The sequence below is a fragment of the Lutjanus erythropterus genome, chromosome 16 (genome assembly GCF_056507025.1).
Source record: "Lutjanus erythropterus isolate fLutEry1 chromosome 16, fLutEry1.hap2, whole genome shotgun sequence".
In the NCBI taxonomy this organism is placed as follows: Eukaryota; Metazoa; Chordata; class Actinopteri; order Lutjaniformes; family Lutjanidae; genus Lutjanus; species Lutjanus erythropterus.
The window spans coordinates 29,857,055-29,871,514 of NC_139332.1; the positions used below are offsets into that span (position 1 = coordinate 29,857,055).

General features: G+C 41.5%; 1 protein-coding gene across 1 annotated transcript in view; it reads left to right on the forward strand.

Annotated features, from left to right (window-relative positions):
- efna3a (ephrin-A3a) overlaps positions 1–14,460 on the forward strand; it is a 116,813-nt gene that overhangs the window by 83,032 nt on the left and 19,321 nt on the right. The window contains exon 2 of the mRNA XM_084739848.1: positions 13,472–13,773. Within this exon, the coding sequence (XP_084595974.1) occupies positions 13,472–13,773 (302 nt within the window). The remainder of the gene's footprint in view (positions 1–13,471; positions 13,774–14,460) is intronic.

The window sequence follows — 14,460 nt, forward strand, 5'->3', positions numbered from 1 at the left end:
AGGAAATGTAGCAAAACAAATCAGATCTTGGCAGCAGTCTAAAAGAAAGAGGATACAAACCACTAACTGAAAGTGTAAATAACTTAAAAGTATAATGTAAATGAAGTAGCATACTTTCATCAAAAAGGTTGGAATATTTGCATTCCTTCATGTTTCTCTCTTGATGTGCATTAAAAGATTAGACCAAAACTTCTCGTAATTATCAGTTCTTGCAATTAATGGCAATTAACTTTAACCACTTATCAAAACCAGGCTTTTTTTCTGACTCCTCTCATACCCGTGGGTGATTTTGTAGTGTCTAAATTTGTCAGGTGCATCTCTAACTGACCCTCCTGCAACTGGTTTTCCACAGATTCTCTTCTGTGTTCCAGCTGAGGTCTCTCTCCCGAATTTTTCTTTTAATTTCACAGCTACAGCACTGACTGTTTGAAATCATTTTACAAAAAAGAAAAAAAACGAGGCTGTATGTGCACGCTTTACTTAATTAAAATAGGATACCAGTTGTTCTCGTCTGATTGTAAATTGGGTTTTAGACTGTTTGAAATGACAAAGCAAACAATTTGATGAATGAATGTTTTAGAGACCAAAAGATGCATTAATTAATATAAAAAAAAGATTAAGTGATAGCACCTGCATGAAGCTCTTGTATCAGACATTTTGCATGTTTTTTTTCTAAATTACAATCTTGTTTATCATCTTGTGACCCCTTTGGAGAGTCCCAAACCCCCAGCCTGTGTGTATTTTTGGTCCGTGTTGTTTACCCACCCGCGGAGGCTCGAGTCCTGACTCATCTCTGCATCATCTCCTCCACCAGCTCGGACTGTAAATCCGGAGGTGCTGCCAGTAATTCTGTCCTCCTTAATATGTGACACGCTGCACGGCCCTCTCATAGGTGCATTTGCCTCAGTTAAGTTGGCTAATATGTTATATTTCTGAACGGGTCCCTCGAGCCCCCACCCACTTTACTAAAGGCACGCCCGGAGCAAGGCCGGGGGAGACGGAGAGACACCAAGCAGCTGAACTGCAGGCTGGAACAGCAAGAAAAGAGAGAGAGAGAGCGTCCTATAACTAAAAGATCCATTTCTCAGCCCCTGTGTCGGCAAGAATCAGCCCAACGAGCTGCTGGGTGCTGTTCTTTAGCTGAGGCTGCACTGTGACGTCCCGCTGAGAGACGGGCAAGCAAAGAGATTTAGCTTATAGGAGATCAATAAAGTATCACTTTAAAGCTGAAATCCATAAATCTGTACATGTTCACACTACAGCAGCAATCGAGCATTTAATGTCGCACTTATGAAGTTGTTTCCCCTCATTGTCGTTGGCACGCAGTGTAAATGTCACGACCAGGAAACATCAACACAAACGTATTAATTAGGCCTACTGGAGTGATTAATTCATTTGAAAGCTTTGGCATTTCTGCATTTCTCAGCGGCGGGCTGTCTCCGAGCAGAGGCGGCGGAAGTACTCACATTCTTTAGTCAAGTAGAAGTACAGTTACCCTGTGAGGCGGCTGGATTCAAGAGATCACACAAGAATCCATCTCCGCAGACTTCAAGTTATCTGTTTGTGTCTACACCAAAAGCGGTGCAACCAATCAGCGTCCCAGAAGGGACTACCGGCAGTCGGGGACGCGGTTTTTGGCATGATGACAGTGAGAAGCGTCAACCTCCTGAAGAGGTTAGCATGAACACTGTGATAGCATCAGCTATATCAGAACTGGAGAGAATTTCTTCAGGCTTCTCCGGATGGAAAATATGTTTTCGCTCTTTTCCCGACCAGCTTTGGCAAGAGTGTGATCTGATTGGTTGAAGTTAGCTCGTGGTAGACAGATGGTTCATCCCATCAACTGAGTGTTTTTTTTTAAAGTGACTGCCCTTTTCCAAACAGTTTCTAAGGACGACTTACGGACGACTGACATGGTTCTGTGTAACTGGCATGTCAAGTTAGAAGTACAGATACTTGTGTTAAAAAAAAAAAGTAAAAATAAAGTACAAAGTCGTCCTCTGAAGGACATTTCTACCAGCTGTTTCTGCTGAATAACTGGATCTCCACGGTCAAGTCCCTTTTGTTTTGTCTTTGTAAGGCTTTTATGTAATTTTCATTTTACTGCACCTTTACGTCGTTTTCCTCTTTTTCTTCTTTGAGTTTTGAAATTCAGGTTTGGACTCAAATGCAGACAGGTGCAGTTCAATATTTAATAAACCCAAGAGTCGACACAAAAGGCTTATGTTTAGCAGACTATAAGAGTCTTCAACCAGAGCAAAGCAAAAACAAACAACAAAATGAGAGCTAGTAAAATCAAAGTCTTGAAACTAGTAATCCATAAAACACAGAGGGGAAAAAACAACAACTTAAGCAAAAGATCCTTCAGAAATCACAAGGAGACTCGACTTTGCTTTGACTGGCAACTAAAGAGAGGACAGACACAGGAGTAAATACTCTGATGGATGGGAAGTAAAGCCAGAAACAAGAGGGAAGACAACCACAAAATAAAACCATGATGCTCTTGTTACATCTGTCGTACGTGATTCGTGCTGAAGATACACTGAGGAATTGTTTTTTCTTTGTGTTATTGTCTCATCCGTTTAGGTTAGAACCAGTCGTGATGTTTGGAAGACAGTGTGCAGTGAATCTGTAAAAATAATTGAGAATATTGCTCCGATGCAAAATTAAAGTAACAAGCCTCTTTTGAAAATGTAAGGAGGAGAAAGTACGAGGGTTGGGTGATATTTACCGAACTGTCCACAGTGCAACATCACGATGGACGATTCAGTTTAGTTCAGTCTTATTTGTATTGTTCCAAGTCGTACCAAAATTATCTCAGGACTCTTTTTACGCAGACCAGGTCTAGACTGTGTTCATTATAAACCCACCATGAGCAAGTACTGAGGCGAGCGCAGCGAGGAAAGACTTCAGATCCAGGCGCAGCATGTCGGTACGTCAGTACATCATTGTTGGATCTAAAAGCGTCTTCATCTCGGTGCCACGGCTCGGTAACTTAGTCGTGTTTAAAAAGAACATAACAAACATGACATGGAGACGTGGTGCAAGGAGAAGCGGCAACAGCTTCTTTTTGTTTTCTCTTCCTCATCAAAAAAGCAACTTAGGCAGCAACTGTATGGCAACACTGAGGGGACACCAGGGATTGGGTAAAATAAATTAAATTATTTTAATTAGTGATGTAATCCATTGGATTGGATTAAAATTTGAGGTCTGTATGTTGGACATGCTTTTTATGAGTTTATAGAGCATTGGTTATCGTGAAAAGTTCCAATTTTGCTATATTTGCCAATTTAAAAATTGATATATTTTAAAGATCCTATCAAAAATGTCATCAAGTAGTCCTTAACAATGTTACTACAATGGAATTACACATTTTTCAAATGTAATCTGGGTGGATTATAATATAGTACTTATTTTTCATCTGATTTTAATCAGTAGTTTGAATTACATGTAATCCATTACTTCCCAGTCCTGAGAGACACACTACCTCAAATACAGAAGACTTTCTAATCATGACTTTATGATGGTTGAGGCCTCAGAGGTCGACGACTATCAGCCATCATCCAATTATTTGTGTTAAAATGTAGGAAGTAAAAGTACAGAGTTATCAGAAAATAAAAAGTCAAGTAAAGTTCAGATGAAAACTTACATACATGAACGCAGTATTTGTACTAAATTTCTTCCCATGTCTCCCAGCAGTGCAGCACACTGTGGACATAATTATAATTGATTTGTTTATATTGAAGTGAAGCCACTGTGGAGGAAGAAGCAGAGAACATGCTGTTCTCACACTGAGGTCAGCAGGGGATCAGAGAGGCCGAGCCGTGATTGGTTCAAATTGATAAACTGCTCTTGAGGTGATCGGCCTGTAAAGGTAATTGCTGTCAAGGTGTCCTTGAGCAAGAATTGTAATTTCTTCAGCAGAATTACTGCAGGTGATGACGGACACTGCGGCTTTCTGAGGGTTTCTCTGAGGTGTGGATGTCTGCAAATGTTCAAAAATGTTAGAGCAAAGCCTTCCTGAATTAAATAAAGGCCCCGAGATACATGTGGCAGAGCTTTTTTTTTTTTTTTTCGAACGAGAGAGAGAGAAGCAAAGGCCAGGGAATAAGCCATGGGGAGGTTTATACAGGAATGGGTAAATATGAAAAGGTAATGTTCCTCAATTTCTCTGAGGCCGGAGTGGACGGAAGCTGTGGAGGAAACTGGTGGATGACTCCCAGTGGTCTAATAGTGATAGAAGAGAGTTGCAGCGTTTGCCTCTTCCCTCCGACTGGCTCAGCACTTGTTCCACCCTCAATCCTCCATTTTGGATCGAAACATTGTAAACCGGGCCGTTAATTGCGGCGTTAACTCAATCAGTGACGACTCACAGGAGATATTGTGCTTACGTGCGTATGTGTGTGTGTGTGCGCACGCGCTCGCAATGCATGTCAGATGGTTGTCTGTGTCTGTTGTGCGCATGTGTGCGTGCACGAGTAATGAGTTTTGGTGCTGAGGTACGGGGAAAAACAGCAGAGCCTAGCTTGTCCCTGCCAGGGGACTCGATCGGAGGAGTCTTGTCGGCGGTAAACAGACGATTGGTGAATGGCGTTTTAAGTCACACCATTTCGCGCATCGGTAGTTTATCCTCCTGATGAGGCTGATGTTGATTACCCCAGAGAGCGTGTTTTTAAGGTCATCGATGACGATTCCATGCTGACCTCATCTTTACTGAGGGAAGCTGAGACAGTGACGCCGTAGAGGTACAAGATTTTACATAATTACTTTCATAAAAAGTTTAATTAAGTAATTTTTCATGGCAGGCATCTTGGAGAAAAATAATGACAAACAGTGCAGACACCAAAAAAACAACAACTTTGTATTCTTAATTAGACATAGATTACTTACTGTTAGTGTACAGAGTGTGATAGTCTGTGCAGCTACAAGAGCGTTTATGCAAAAGTCAATTCTTTAAATTGAATCACACTGACTCTGTGGTGCTGTTTTTGACTGAGAAAAGCTCCTCTGATAATTGCTTCGTAGATGTTGAAGCACATAAAGCAATTTAGAGAAGAAATCTTCAGATGTATTTGCAAGAAAACTGAATCATGGGGAAAAAAGACGCTGTAAACACCAATTTGCTCATTCAGCTTAAAAGTTTGTCGTACTTTAAAACTTTTAAACTGCACAGGAAATAATTTTAACTTAAAAAATGTTATTTACTTATTCAACATTCTGTAAGTTGAATAATTTAAAAAAAGGGATGTGACTGTATAAAACATTAAAAAGTTAGCATACTTCAGAGCGATGGCAGAAAGATACTGTTATAAGTGTAGTGTAGCTCCTTTGAGGACTCGGACAGTTTGTAATGTCTGCACAGCCTGCAGGTGAGCAAGTGTGAGCAGGCGACTGCGTCAGCGACGGTGCTGCTCATAGCCGAGCAGAAAAGTAACGTATAAGCATATAGAAATATGGAAATGAAGATAGAAAGATAGAAGATAAAGATAAGGATAGAAATTTTATGTAGAGACAAAAAAAGAAAGAAATACAAATAAAAAAGCACAAGTCTGTCAGTGAATAAAACCTACAGCAAAGTTTTGTCTGTTATTTCCCAACCGCCAGAAAAGCGACAGGGGTGAGCACCAAAGTGAGCTGAGCAGGAAAGGCTAATATTAAGCTAATGCTGGTGGTAAAATTAACACATGATGATAAATGCAAGACTGAATGAGGTTATTTATCCAGTTTTCTGTGTTGAAAACAGCTGTTGTTGTTGTTGTTAGCATGTTGTTAGCATGTTGTTAGCATGTTGTTAGCAATCCTCTGGCAATCCTTGTGTCTTTCAGTGTTGATCCACAGACGTATTAATGGATCTGATTCAAATGTCTTAAGCAGTAAAATAACATGAGATTCACCCTTTAAAACAAAATTTGCAGTAATGATGTTAGTTGAGTTACCTCAACTGAACTAAACATTCAGTAAGCTGAAAATATTAAATAAAACCACCAACTGTTAAGTTACACTGACGAACATTACAAACAACCAACAAATTTGATTTTCTTAGTTTGAAAAGTCACTTCTTCATTTCACACAAAGAACTTCCAGCTGCAGCTGCTGCTGTTGGAGCTGCTTTGTTCCAGCGTCGGTACAAAGACGATATGTGAAACTGCTCCCAGTGAATGTAAGTTTTAAGTGTGAGGGGGCAGAGACTGAATTCAGTACTAATCTTCATCATGGTTTGTACTGTTTTCATTACTGTGAAAACAAACAGCACTCAGAAACACACGGCAAGTTTCCATCATAAATGTTTTCTTCAAAGTATAAAAAAAGAAGCAACTCAGAAGTGTTTTAACTCACACAATGCATGCTGGGAAGTCTGCTAATATGCTGTGCCTGCACTCTAAAATAAAAAGCTGCTTTGGCTCATTTTTACTAAAATACGTGTACAAGAAAGCTTTAAGTTGGTAAAAACACAGGAAATCGCTGCAGTTTTATGACAAGGTGTTGATTTTTTCAAATATTGGCTACATGTCATATGAACATAAAAACACTGAGTAAACAAACGTTTTTAGTTCAGTCAGATTTCAAAATATGAATGCTGAGAGCACAATGAATGTTGTTAATTGTTCTGGAACTGACGAGGGTTTATCGGCTCTATAAATTTTAGTAAAATGAACTCAGAAATCAAAGCTCGTTGACTTAAAGGAGAAATCTGTAATATATTTAGCGTAATAAATCATAAATTGACCATGATATGTCATCAGAGATCAAGGAAACATGCTCAATAATAACTTAGGAATATAATAGGAAATAATAGGAATATAATAGGAAATCAATAATCTTTTAGAAGCAGTAGATGTTTGTGATGCTTAAATCAAGCAGCATGTGACTGGAGACAGGAAGCCACTGAACTCAGACTCCAGAGTGTGTGTTTTCAGAGCAGTGGGCTTTTTGTTTTTCAGGACAACAGGCTTAACTTTACATTGACAGGAAACCGACAGTTAAAAACAGCTGATCAAGTAACAGTATAGGACTTGTCATCACTTGTTTTTTTTTTTGTCAGGTTGAAATGTTGCATGCACTCCTGCAGTGTTCCTGCAGCCTGCCTGAGCCTCCTTGAGTGTGGCGAGGAGCAGGCAGAAGGAAATAACTCGCTTCAATCGTAGGCTGTTTATTAAATAAGATGTCAACCTATTAAATAAACTGTTTATTGGTCATGTTACGTGTTGCTCCTTTAACATAAAAAAGGGCCGATTGTTTTGTTTTTCTGTCACTTCGACAGCCCTGAACACGTGTGGAAGAATTATTTACATTTTCACAGAAGAGAGCCTCTAACAGTTACGTAAGACGTGCATTTGCGAGAGATGATACAGGTGTAATTGTATTCTTACTGAACCTATCAGCGCTATATGAAGAGTTGAAACCAGAAGTGTTTTTTTTTTCTTCCACAGTCAGAAGCTATTACTGTCTTTTCTCCTGCAAGGTTGGACTACGTTTGTCAAAAGCAACAACTTGTCTCTTCCAGCTGTTTTTAATGGATTTTTGACAACAGTTGGAGCCTCTGGCAGTAATGTAGGGCGAACCTGCAGCAGCAGCAGAACAAACACCGCTAACTTCAGACTGTGAAGAATACCTTAGTGGATTTAGACTTTTCATATCCATTCATGTCGGTGGATAGAAAAAAAACCCCAACAACAACAACAAATACAATTGCACTGGTATTATTTTCCTTGAAAGCCAGCCGTGCTTCATGGCTCCGCTTTCATTTTGATGCAATCTGGCAAAATTATTATACAGAAAAAGCGACAGAGGACACGGATTTGTTTGAGTTTTTGAGCTCAGCGAAGCAAAACAAGAAATGATTGACATCACTCATGTGGAAAGTGAGGGAAATGTCTCCTCATTTTCTGCCGCTGACAAATAATTCTTTATGATGTTCGGCTGTTTTATTTCTCACTGCAGGAATTATACATCCTCTGCGGCTGTGGCTGCTCTGTTTCTGTCCACTGCATGTTTTTGAGTGTCTTTAGCTGTAGCGCTACCTCACCATTGTTATTTATTGATACCGGCGGTATTCTCCAAAGACTCTTTTTAGCGCAGATGTGAAAGGTGCAGTGGTGCTATCTTTGTCTCATCTTCCTCTCCTCTTTCTCCTCTGCTATCTGCCTCCCCTGGCAGTCTTCACCAGCTTGTGCAGCCTTTACTAACTAGCTGCGCACTCCCACTCATAGGAAAATGATGATGAGACAGCAAAACCGGCACAGAGACAATGCAGAGAGGAGGAGAGTCGGAGGGAGAGGAGGGCTGCAGGAAAGGAGAGACAACGAGAGAATGAGAGCCATCAGTCTTTTTTATGCACTTTTACCACATATATGTTCATCCCCGGGGAGCACTATGTCTCTGTCTGGGCCTCTGCCTCCCCGTTCTCTGCGCCTTTCCTTTTGTTGTCATCATTCAGTGCATTTTCCTCCTCTCACCCCTCCTCTTCCTCCTCCCACTACCCTAAGTTATTAAATCTCCTCCTCTCACCCCCTTCTTCTTCCTCTGTTTCTCCTCTCCCCTCCTCCCTCCATCCCTCTCTGCCCTGCAACCTTTCTGTCTTGTGCCACTAAGTGGACTGCTTATATAACAGCGCATACACCTAGAGGGACTCCTCTCACCCAGCCAGCCTGCTCTTCTCACTCCACCCTTTTTTAGTCTCCTCTCCTCCTCCTGTTTTTCTGCACCACCTTACCTTCCTCTCTTCCTCCAGAGTCGTTTTTTTCCCCTCCTCTTCCTTTATTCTGCTGCTTCTTCTGCTTCTTCTTCTCATGACGCCGCCTCTACGTTTGGAACAAATGGTCCTCCTGCTGTGTAGTTATGTCTACTGAGGCGAAGTGAGAACCAAAACAGTAAAGTCACACAGTCGCATGTTCATCTAGTGCAGAAACCAGCAGTCATACAGCAGAAAATTAATCAACAAATTGTAATAATCGATTACTGTTAATTATTTAAGTTATTCACCAAGAAAAAGGCTGAACTTTCCCAAACGTTTGGCTGAAATATGATTTTTTCAGTTTAATATCACTGTAGAGCTGCAATGATTAGCTGATTAATTGCTTAGTCGAGCAAAAGCGTATTAGTCGGCAACTATTTTGATTATTTTCCAAGCAAAAATGTCAAACAACCTCAGCGTCTTAAATGCGATGATTTGCTGCCTTTTTATTTCATTTATGACAGTAAATGAAGAGTCTTTGAGTTTTGAACTGCTGGTTGGACAAAAGAAGATCTTTGAAGAGGTCACTTTGGGCTCTGGGACATTGTTAAGCATTTTTCACAATTTTGTAGACTAAGTGATTTATCAATACTGAAAATATAAACTCAGCAAAGCTGAGGGTTCGTCAATCTTGTGCTGCAAATTTGATCGGCAACAAATTTGATAATCAATTGCTGGCAATTACTTAAGTTATTTACTAAGAAAAAGGCTGCATTTCCCCAAATGTTCTGCTTAAATGCTTAAACGCTGGTGTGTTACCTGCGTTCTCTGTTCAGTCTCAGTATTACCCAGCAGCCTTTTGTCAAACACAGACACACTCTTCTCCCTTGCATCCAGCCCCTCTCGTCCTCTCACCTGTTTCTCCGTGACTGCATCACTCTCCCACTTTTTTAACACGCCGCTCGCATCCAGGATTCTCCTCATCCTCGAATGTTTTCATATTCAGCGCACCCTCTTCCTCCTCCACTTTCATCTCAGGTCTATCTCCTCACCATCCTCTCCATCCCACACCCATTGTACCTCTTTATCTCCCCCCTCTGCTCTGCTCTCTCTCTCTCCCCCCCCCCATCTCAAACTCAACCCCCCTCTCTAAATATAGTCCCTTTGAAGCATAGCTGTGTTGTCTCTTCCCGCAACACTGCAAGACAAAAGTCTGTCATCTCACATCTGAGCAGCGGGGATAGAGTGAGAAGATAAGATTGATGGCCCAAAAAGAAACACCGGTTAAGAGAATTGATATTCATCTGCCTCAGCGTGTGTGTGTGTGTGTGTGTAAACGTAGAGAAGAAGGGCTGGAGATGAAAAAGGAGGGATGGGAGTGGAGGAAAGGATCCAGTTGTAACACCACGGCGAGAAAAGATGGCGAGACAGAAAGAGGAGAGAGGGAGAGAGGTGCTATGACATTTCTGATCCACATTTTGTAATTGAATAATAATCTCTCTGGAGGCCTGACCCAGTAACGTATGCACGTGTGAGGATGTTTGTGTGAGCGTGTCCGCAGCTTTATGTGTGTGTGTGTGTGAGAGCGTGTGTGTGTGAAGGCAGAATGTATACACAGCGAGGGGCGAGTGCGTGTGAGCGTGCGCTCCTTTGTATATGTGTGTACGAAAGAGGAGACAACCAGGAGGAGGAAAAGAAGGGGTCTGCTCTCGAAACATAATGCAGCGCAATACCTCCACCTAGTGGTCAGAGCGAGTCATTACAGCGCAGGTTACACACATGACTGCAGCCAAGGACTATTCCCATCTCATCAGCTCACCTGCAGGAGCCTTTCTAATGACTTCTACTTTGTCTAATTACAGATTGTGTAATTTACATAATAAGTATACTTAGTATTATAAACAGCCAAGATCACAGCGTGGCAGCTGAATGCCAAATTATATCATATCATCGTCTCAGTCGCTCAGTCGAGAACCTTAAATCAACTGACGGGCAGGTCTGTAGCTGCCTGCACCAGGACGGGTACCCAGGTGACCCACAAAAACGTTGAGTAATGGGTAAAAAAATATATTTTTATTTTCTCAGGTGTGTGCATGGGTAAAAAAAAAAACTTTGGTAAGAATGTGCTTTTTTTTCCTTGAAGAAATCAGAAATTAAAATGATTGTGCAGTATTTTTAACATTTATACTTGCTAATACAGTAATATCAAACCTAATCAGCCGGCAGGATTTTATTCTGAAAGTCAACAACACATCCTTTAACCCCACATCCTGCCAAACAATGGGAAGTCCCTCTTTGATCTGACAGCGATGGAGACCAGCTGACAGCTAAAATGGATGATAAAAAAAAAATATCCAGTGGAGGATGCCAAGTCATGAACCATACATAAAACATGGACATACTCATTTTTTCTGGGTCTTTTTTAAAAAGATCTTTAAATATATGTTTTTTCATAAAATGTTCCATTGCTAATATCCACAATAAATATGTTTAGATGTCTCGTCTGGGTCGTTGTGTTGCTGAAGATTTCAGAGTGACAAGATTTCCTGATTTTGCTCTCTAATGCTGCACCTGCAGAGTCTTTGCAGGCAGGAAATGATGCACAGTTGTGTGTCAAGTGATTGTCACAAAAATGCTTCAGTGATACCTCATTCATCACTCTGTTGATTCACCGATCGATGATGAGAAATACCTCTCAAATAAGAACGACATTTACAGTATTTTATTCCTTCTTCATCAAAAATTTCATCTTAATCAAAATTACATATTTTTCCTCCGGCCTGAAGTGCTAATTATCCTTCTAGAGTTTTGGAGGGTTGGTTTGCAGAGTTTTGGAGACATCGGCTGCAGAGATGTCTGCCTTTTCTCCAATTTGGTGGAACTAACTGGCACTAAAAAGGTTGTGGTGCTGAAAGTGTCAAAAAAAAAAAAAAACCCTCAAAAACTCAACAGCAACGTCTCCTGCCAGAAACTGTTGCCCAGTTACTCATGATAATCCACAGACCTTCCTCTGAGCAGTTGACATATAGGAACTATTTTCTATCTGAAGTAGAATCTATACCAGAACTACTTCTTTTTTTTTTTTTTCCTTTTTTTTTAAACTAGAATGAAAATCGAACTTCATTAAACTGCTCACAGTGAGGTCTGTGGATTTTCTTGAATATGAGTTCTGGCTTCATGATATCTCCAAAACTCTGCAGTTCACACCAAAACTACCCAGGTGGATAAATAGAACTACAGGCCAGAGGAAAAAATATGTACTTTATGTGTGATTTTGGAGTGAATTAGCCCTTTGAAGGGATATTATACTTTATTTAATTTAAACATACATCAGGCCTTTGTGTCTTTTCAATAATCTTATGCAGTTTCTTTGAATTTGTGGAGCACATGTTGTAAGTTTTCCAGCACCTCTTTCTTTCTTGGCATTGAACACACGGTTTTTGCAGTCTGTCTGTCTCTACCACACACACAGGAGCTAAAGACCAGAACTGCAGCGCAGTGCAATTTTCATCTGCGTTGGCACTGACATTATCGTCCCTAAATGATTATTGTTCCTCTTTTAAAATGCATTAAATGCACAGATTTACACTATCGTCTTCAAAATGCCCCTGAAGCAGAATCATGACCGCAGTTTTTCTAAAATCCTGGCTCCGGCCCTGTTGAGTGGTTACTGTGCCGTCATGTGCATTACACACACACACACACACACACACACACACACACACACACACACACACACACACACACAAATACACATACACACACATACACACACACACACACATATGTTCAACCTCAGAGTGGCCTTCCTTACCTTCATACCGCCCACTCGTCCATCAGCAGCGGCTGCAGAGGGAGCTTGGTCCATCATATGTACACCGTGTGCAGGCCGGTTCCCCTGCGGCCGGAGCATACATCGCCACTGACAGGATCTCCTTTCGCCTCAATGACCCGGCCTGCAGTGGGCTCAGGGGGGGAGGGCAGGAGTGCAGGTTATCATCCTCAGCACTCGCCACGAGGCGTTTAGTGAGAAAACGTGTATTTTTATATGTAGGGGGAGGAGAAAGGTGTAGTACTTTATCTCCTGAAGAAAAGAAGGTGTTAATGTACACTGAGGGAGGAGTCTACAGCTGTGTGCGACTAAACAACCGATTGATTGGTTGTGAAAACGGCAGATTAATTGATAATGAAAACAACTGCAGGACTATTTTGAATTAAACATCGTTAGATTTCTGACTGTTCAACTGAAGACATCACCGTGGGCTCTGGAAACTTGTGATGGACATGTGCACTGAAGAAGAATTAAGAAAAGGTTAAAAGGTTAAAGAAAAAGTTAAACATTTTTGTAAATGCATGTATTTGCTTCCTTGGCAAGAGTTCAATAAGAAGATCAATACCACAGTTATATCCATCCGTTCAATGTGAAGCTACATCCAGGACATGGTTAGCTTAGCTTAGCATAAAGACTGGAAACAGGAGAAAACAGCTCACTGATGAACATATTATATCTTGTTAGTTTGTAAAGTTCAAAAAAGATGAGTTGAATTTTTACCGGGGGTTGTGTGCGCGACTGTTTCTTGGCTGGGAGAAGTGATTTTCTGGAGTCTGGTTGCCTGGAAACCTCACGCTGTTGATTACAAGACTCCAAATGTCAGATTTTTATTCCTTTAACAGATAATGAAAACAATTATTTGCAGCTCTGGTTACTCATCCACACTTCTGCCTGTTTTCTCCTTCACTTCCTCCTCCTCCTCCTCCTCCTCCTCCTCCTCCTCTCTGTCTGTGTCTTTACCTCAGGCTGCGAAGGGAGGGATACACGGTGCAGGTCAGCGTCAACGACTACCTGGACATCTACTGCCCACACTATAACACCACCCAGCGGGGGACGCTGGAGCGCACCGTGGCCGAGCAGTACATCCTCTACATGGTCAGCTACCGCGGCTACCGCACCTGCGACCCCCAGCTGGGCTTCAAGCGCTGGGAGTGCAACCGGCCCCACGCGCCCCACGCTCCCATCAAGTTCTCGGAGAAGTTCCAGCGCTACAGCGCCTTCTCGCTGGGCTACGAGTTCAACGTGGGCCAAGAGTACTACTACATCTGTGAGTGCGGCCGCTGAACACCGGCTCTGTTGTTGTGATGATGCCTGAGGATGCTGCACGTCCTGTGTTTTAATATCCTCTCCTCAGCTGCCGTCACCCACATGAGCTGACGGCGTGTGGGCGTCGCTAATGGAGTCTGGAGGTTCAGCTGAGGACGGCCGGCTGGCGCAGTTTGCACAGCTGATTGCTGAGGGTGGTGCTGCCTGCAGAGGGCACAAGGTTGACATGCTGTCGGTGGATCTTCAGGAAAAATACTAAAGAAAGACACAATGAATGTATTTTTCTCTGCATGTGGAGAACAAAGCCTCAGTTATTTCTTGACTTGTGGATTGTTGAAGCATAAAATAATCTCTACATGTGTAAAAGAAAAATGAGAATAAGAAAGTGCCATAGCATTGACAGAAGAGCACTATCCAGTAGCAAACAACCACCTTTTTAGCTGGAAGAGTGTGATACTCTTTTTTTTTTTTATTACACCACCTCAGAAAAAGACATTTTTCAAAGGACTCAAAGCACTGGAGACAATGTGCTACATTTTATGAATGCTAATCATTATCATATTTTTTAGGACTGCAAAGTAATTCAGTCCTCCTGGCAGGGCATACATAAGGATATAGAGACTGTACTTGATATTACGTTTCCATTTAGGTTTGATGTATTATCCCTCTCCACTCTGTGCTCTAATAA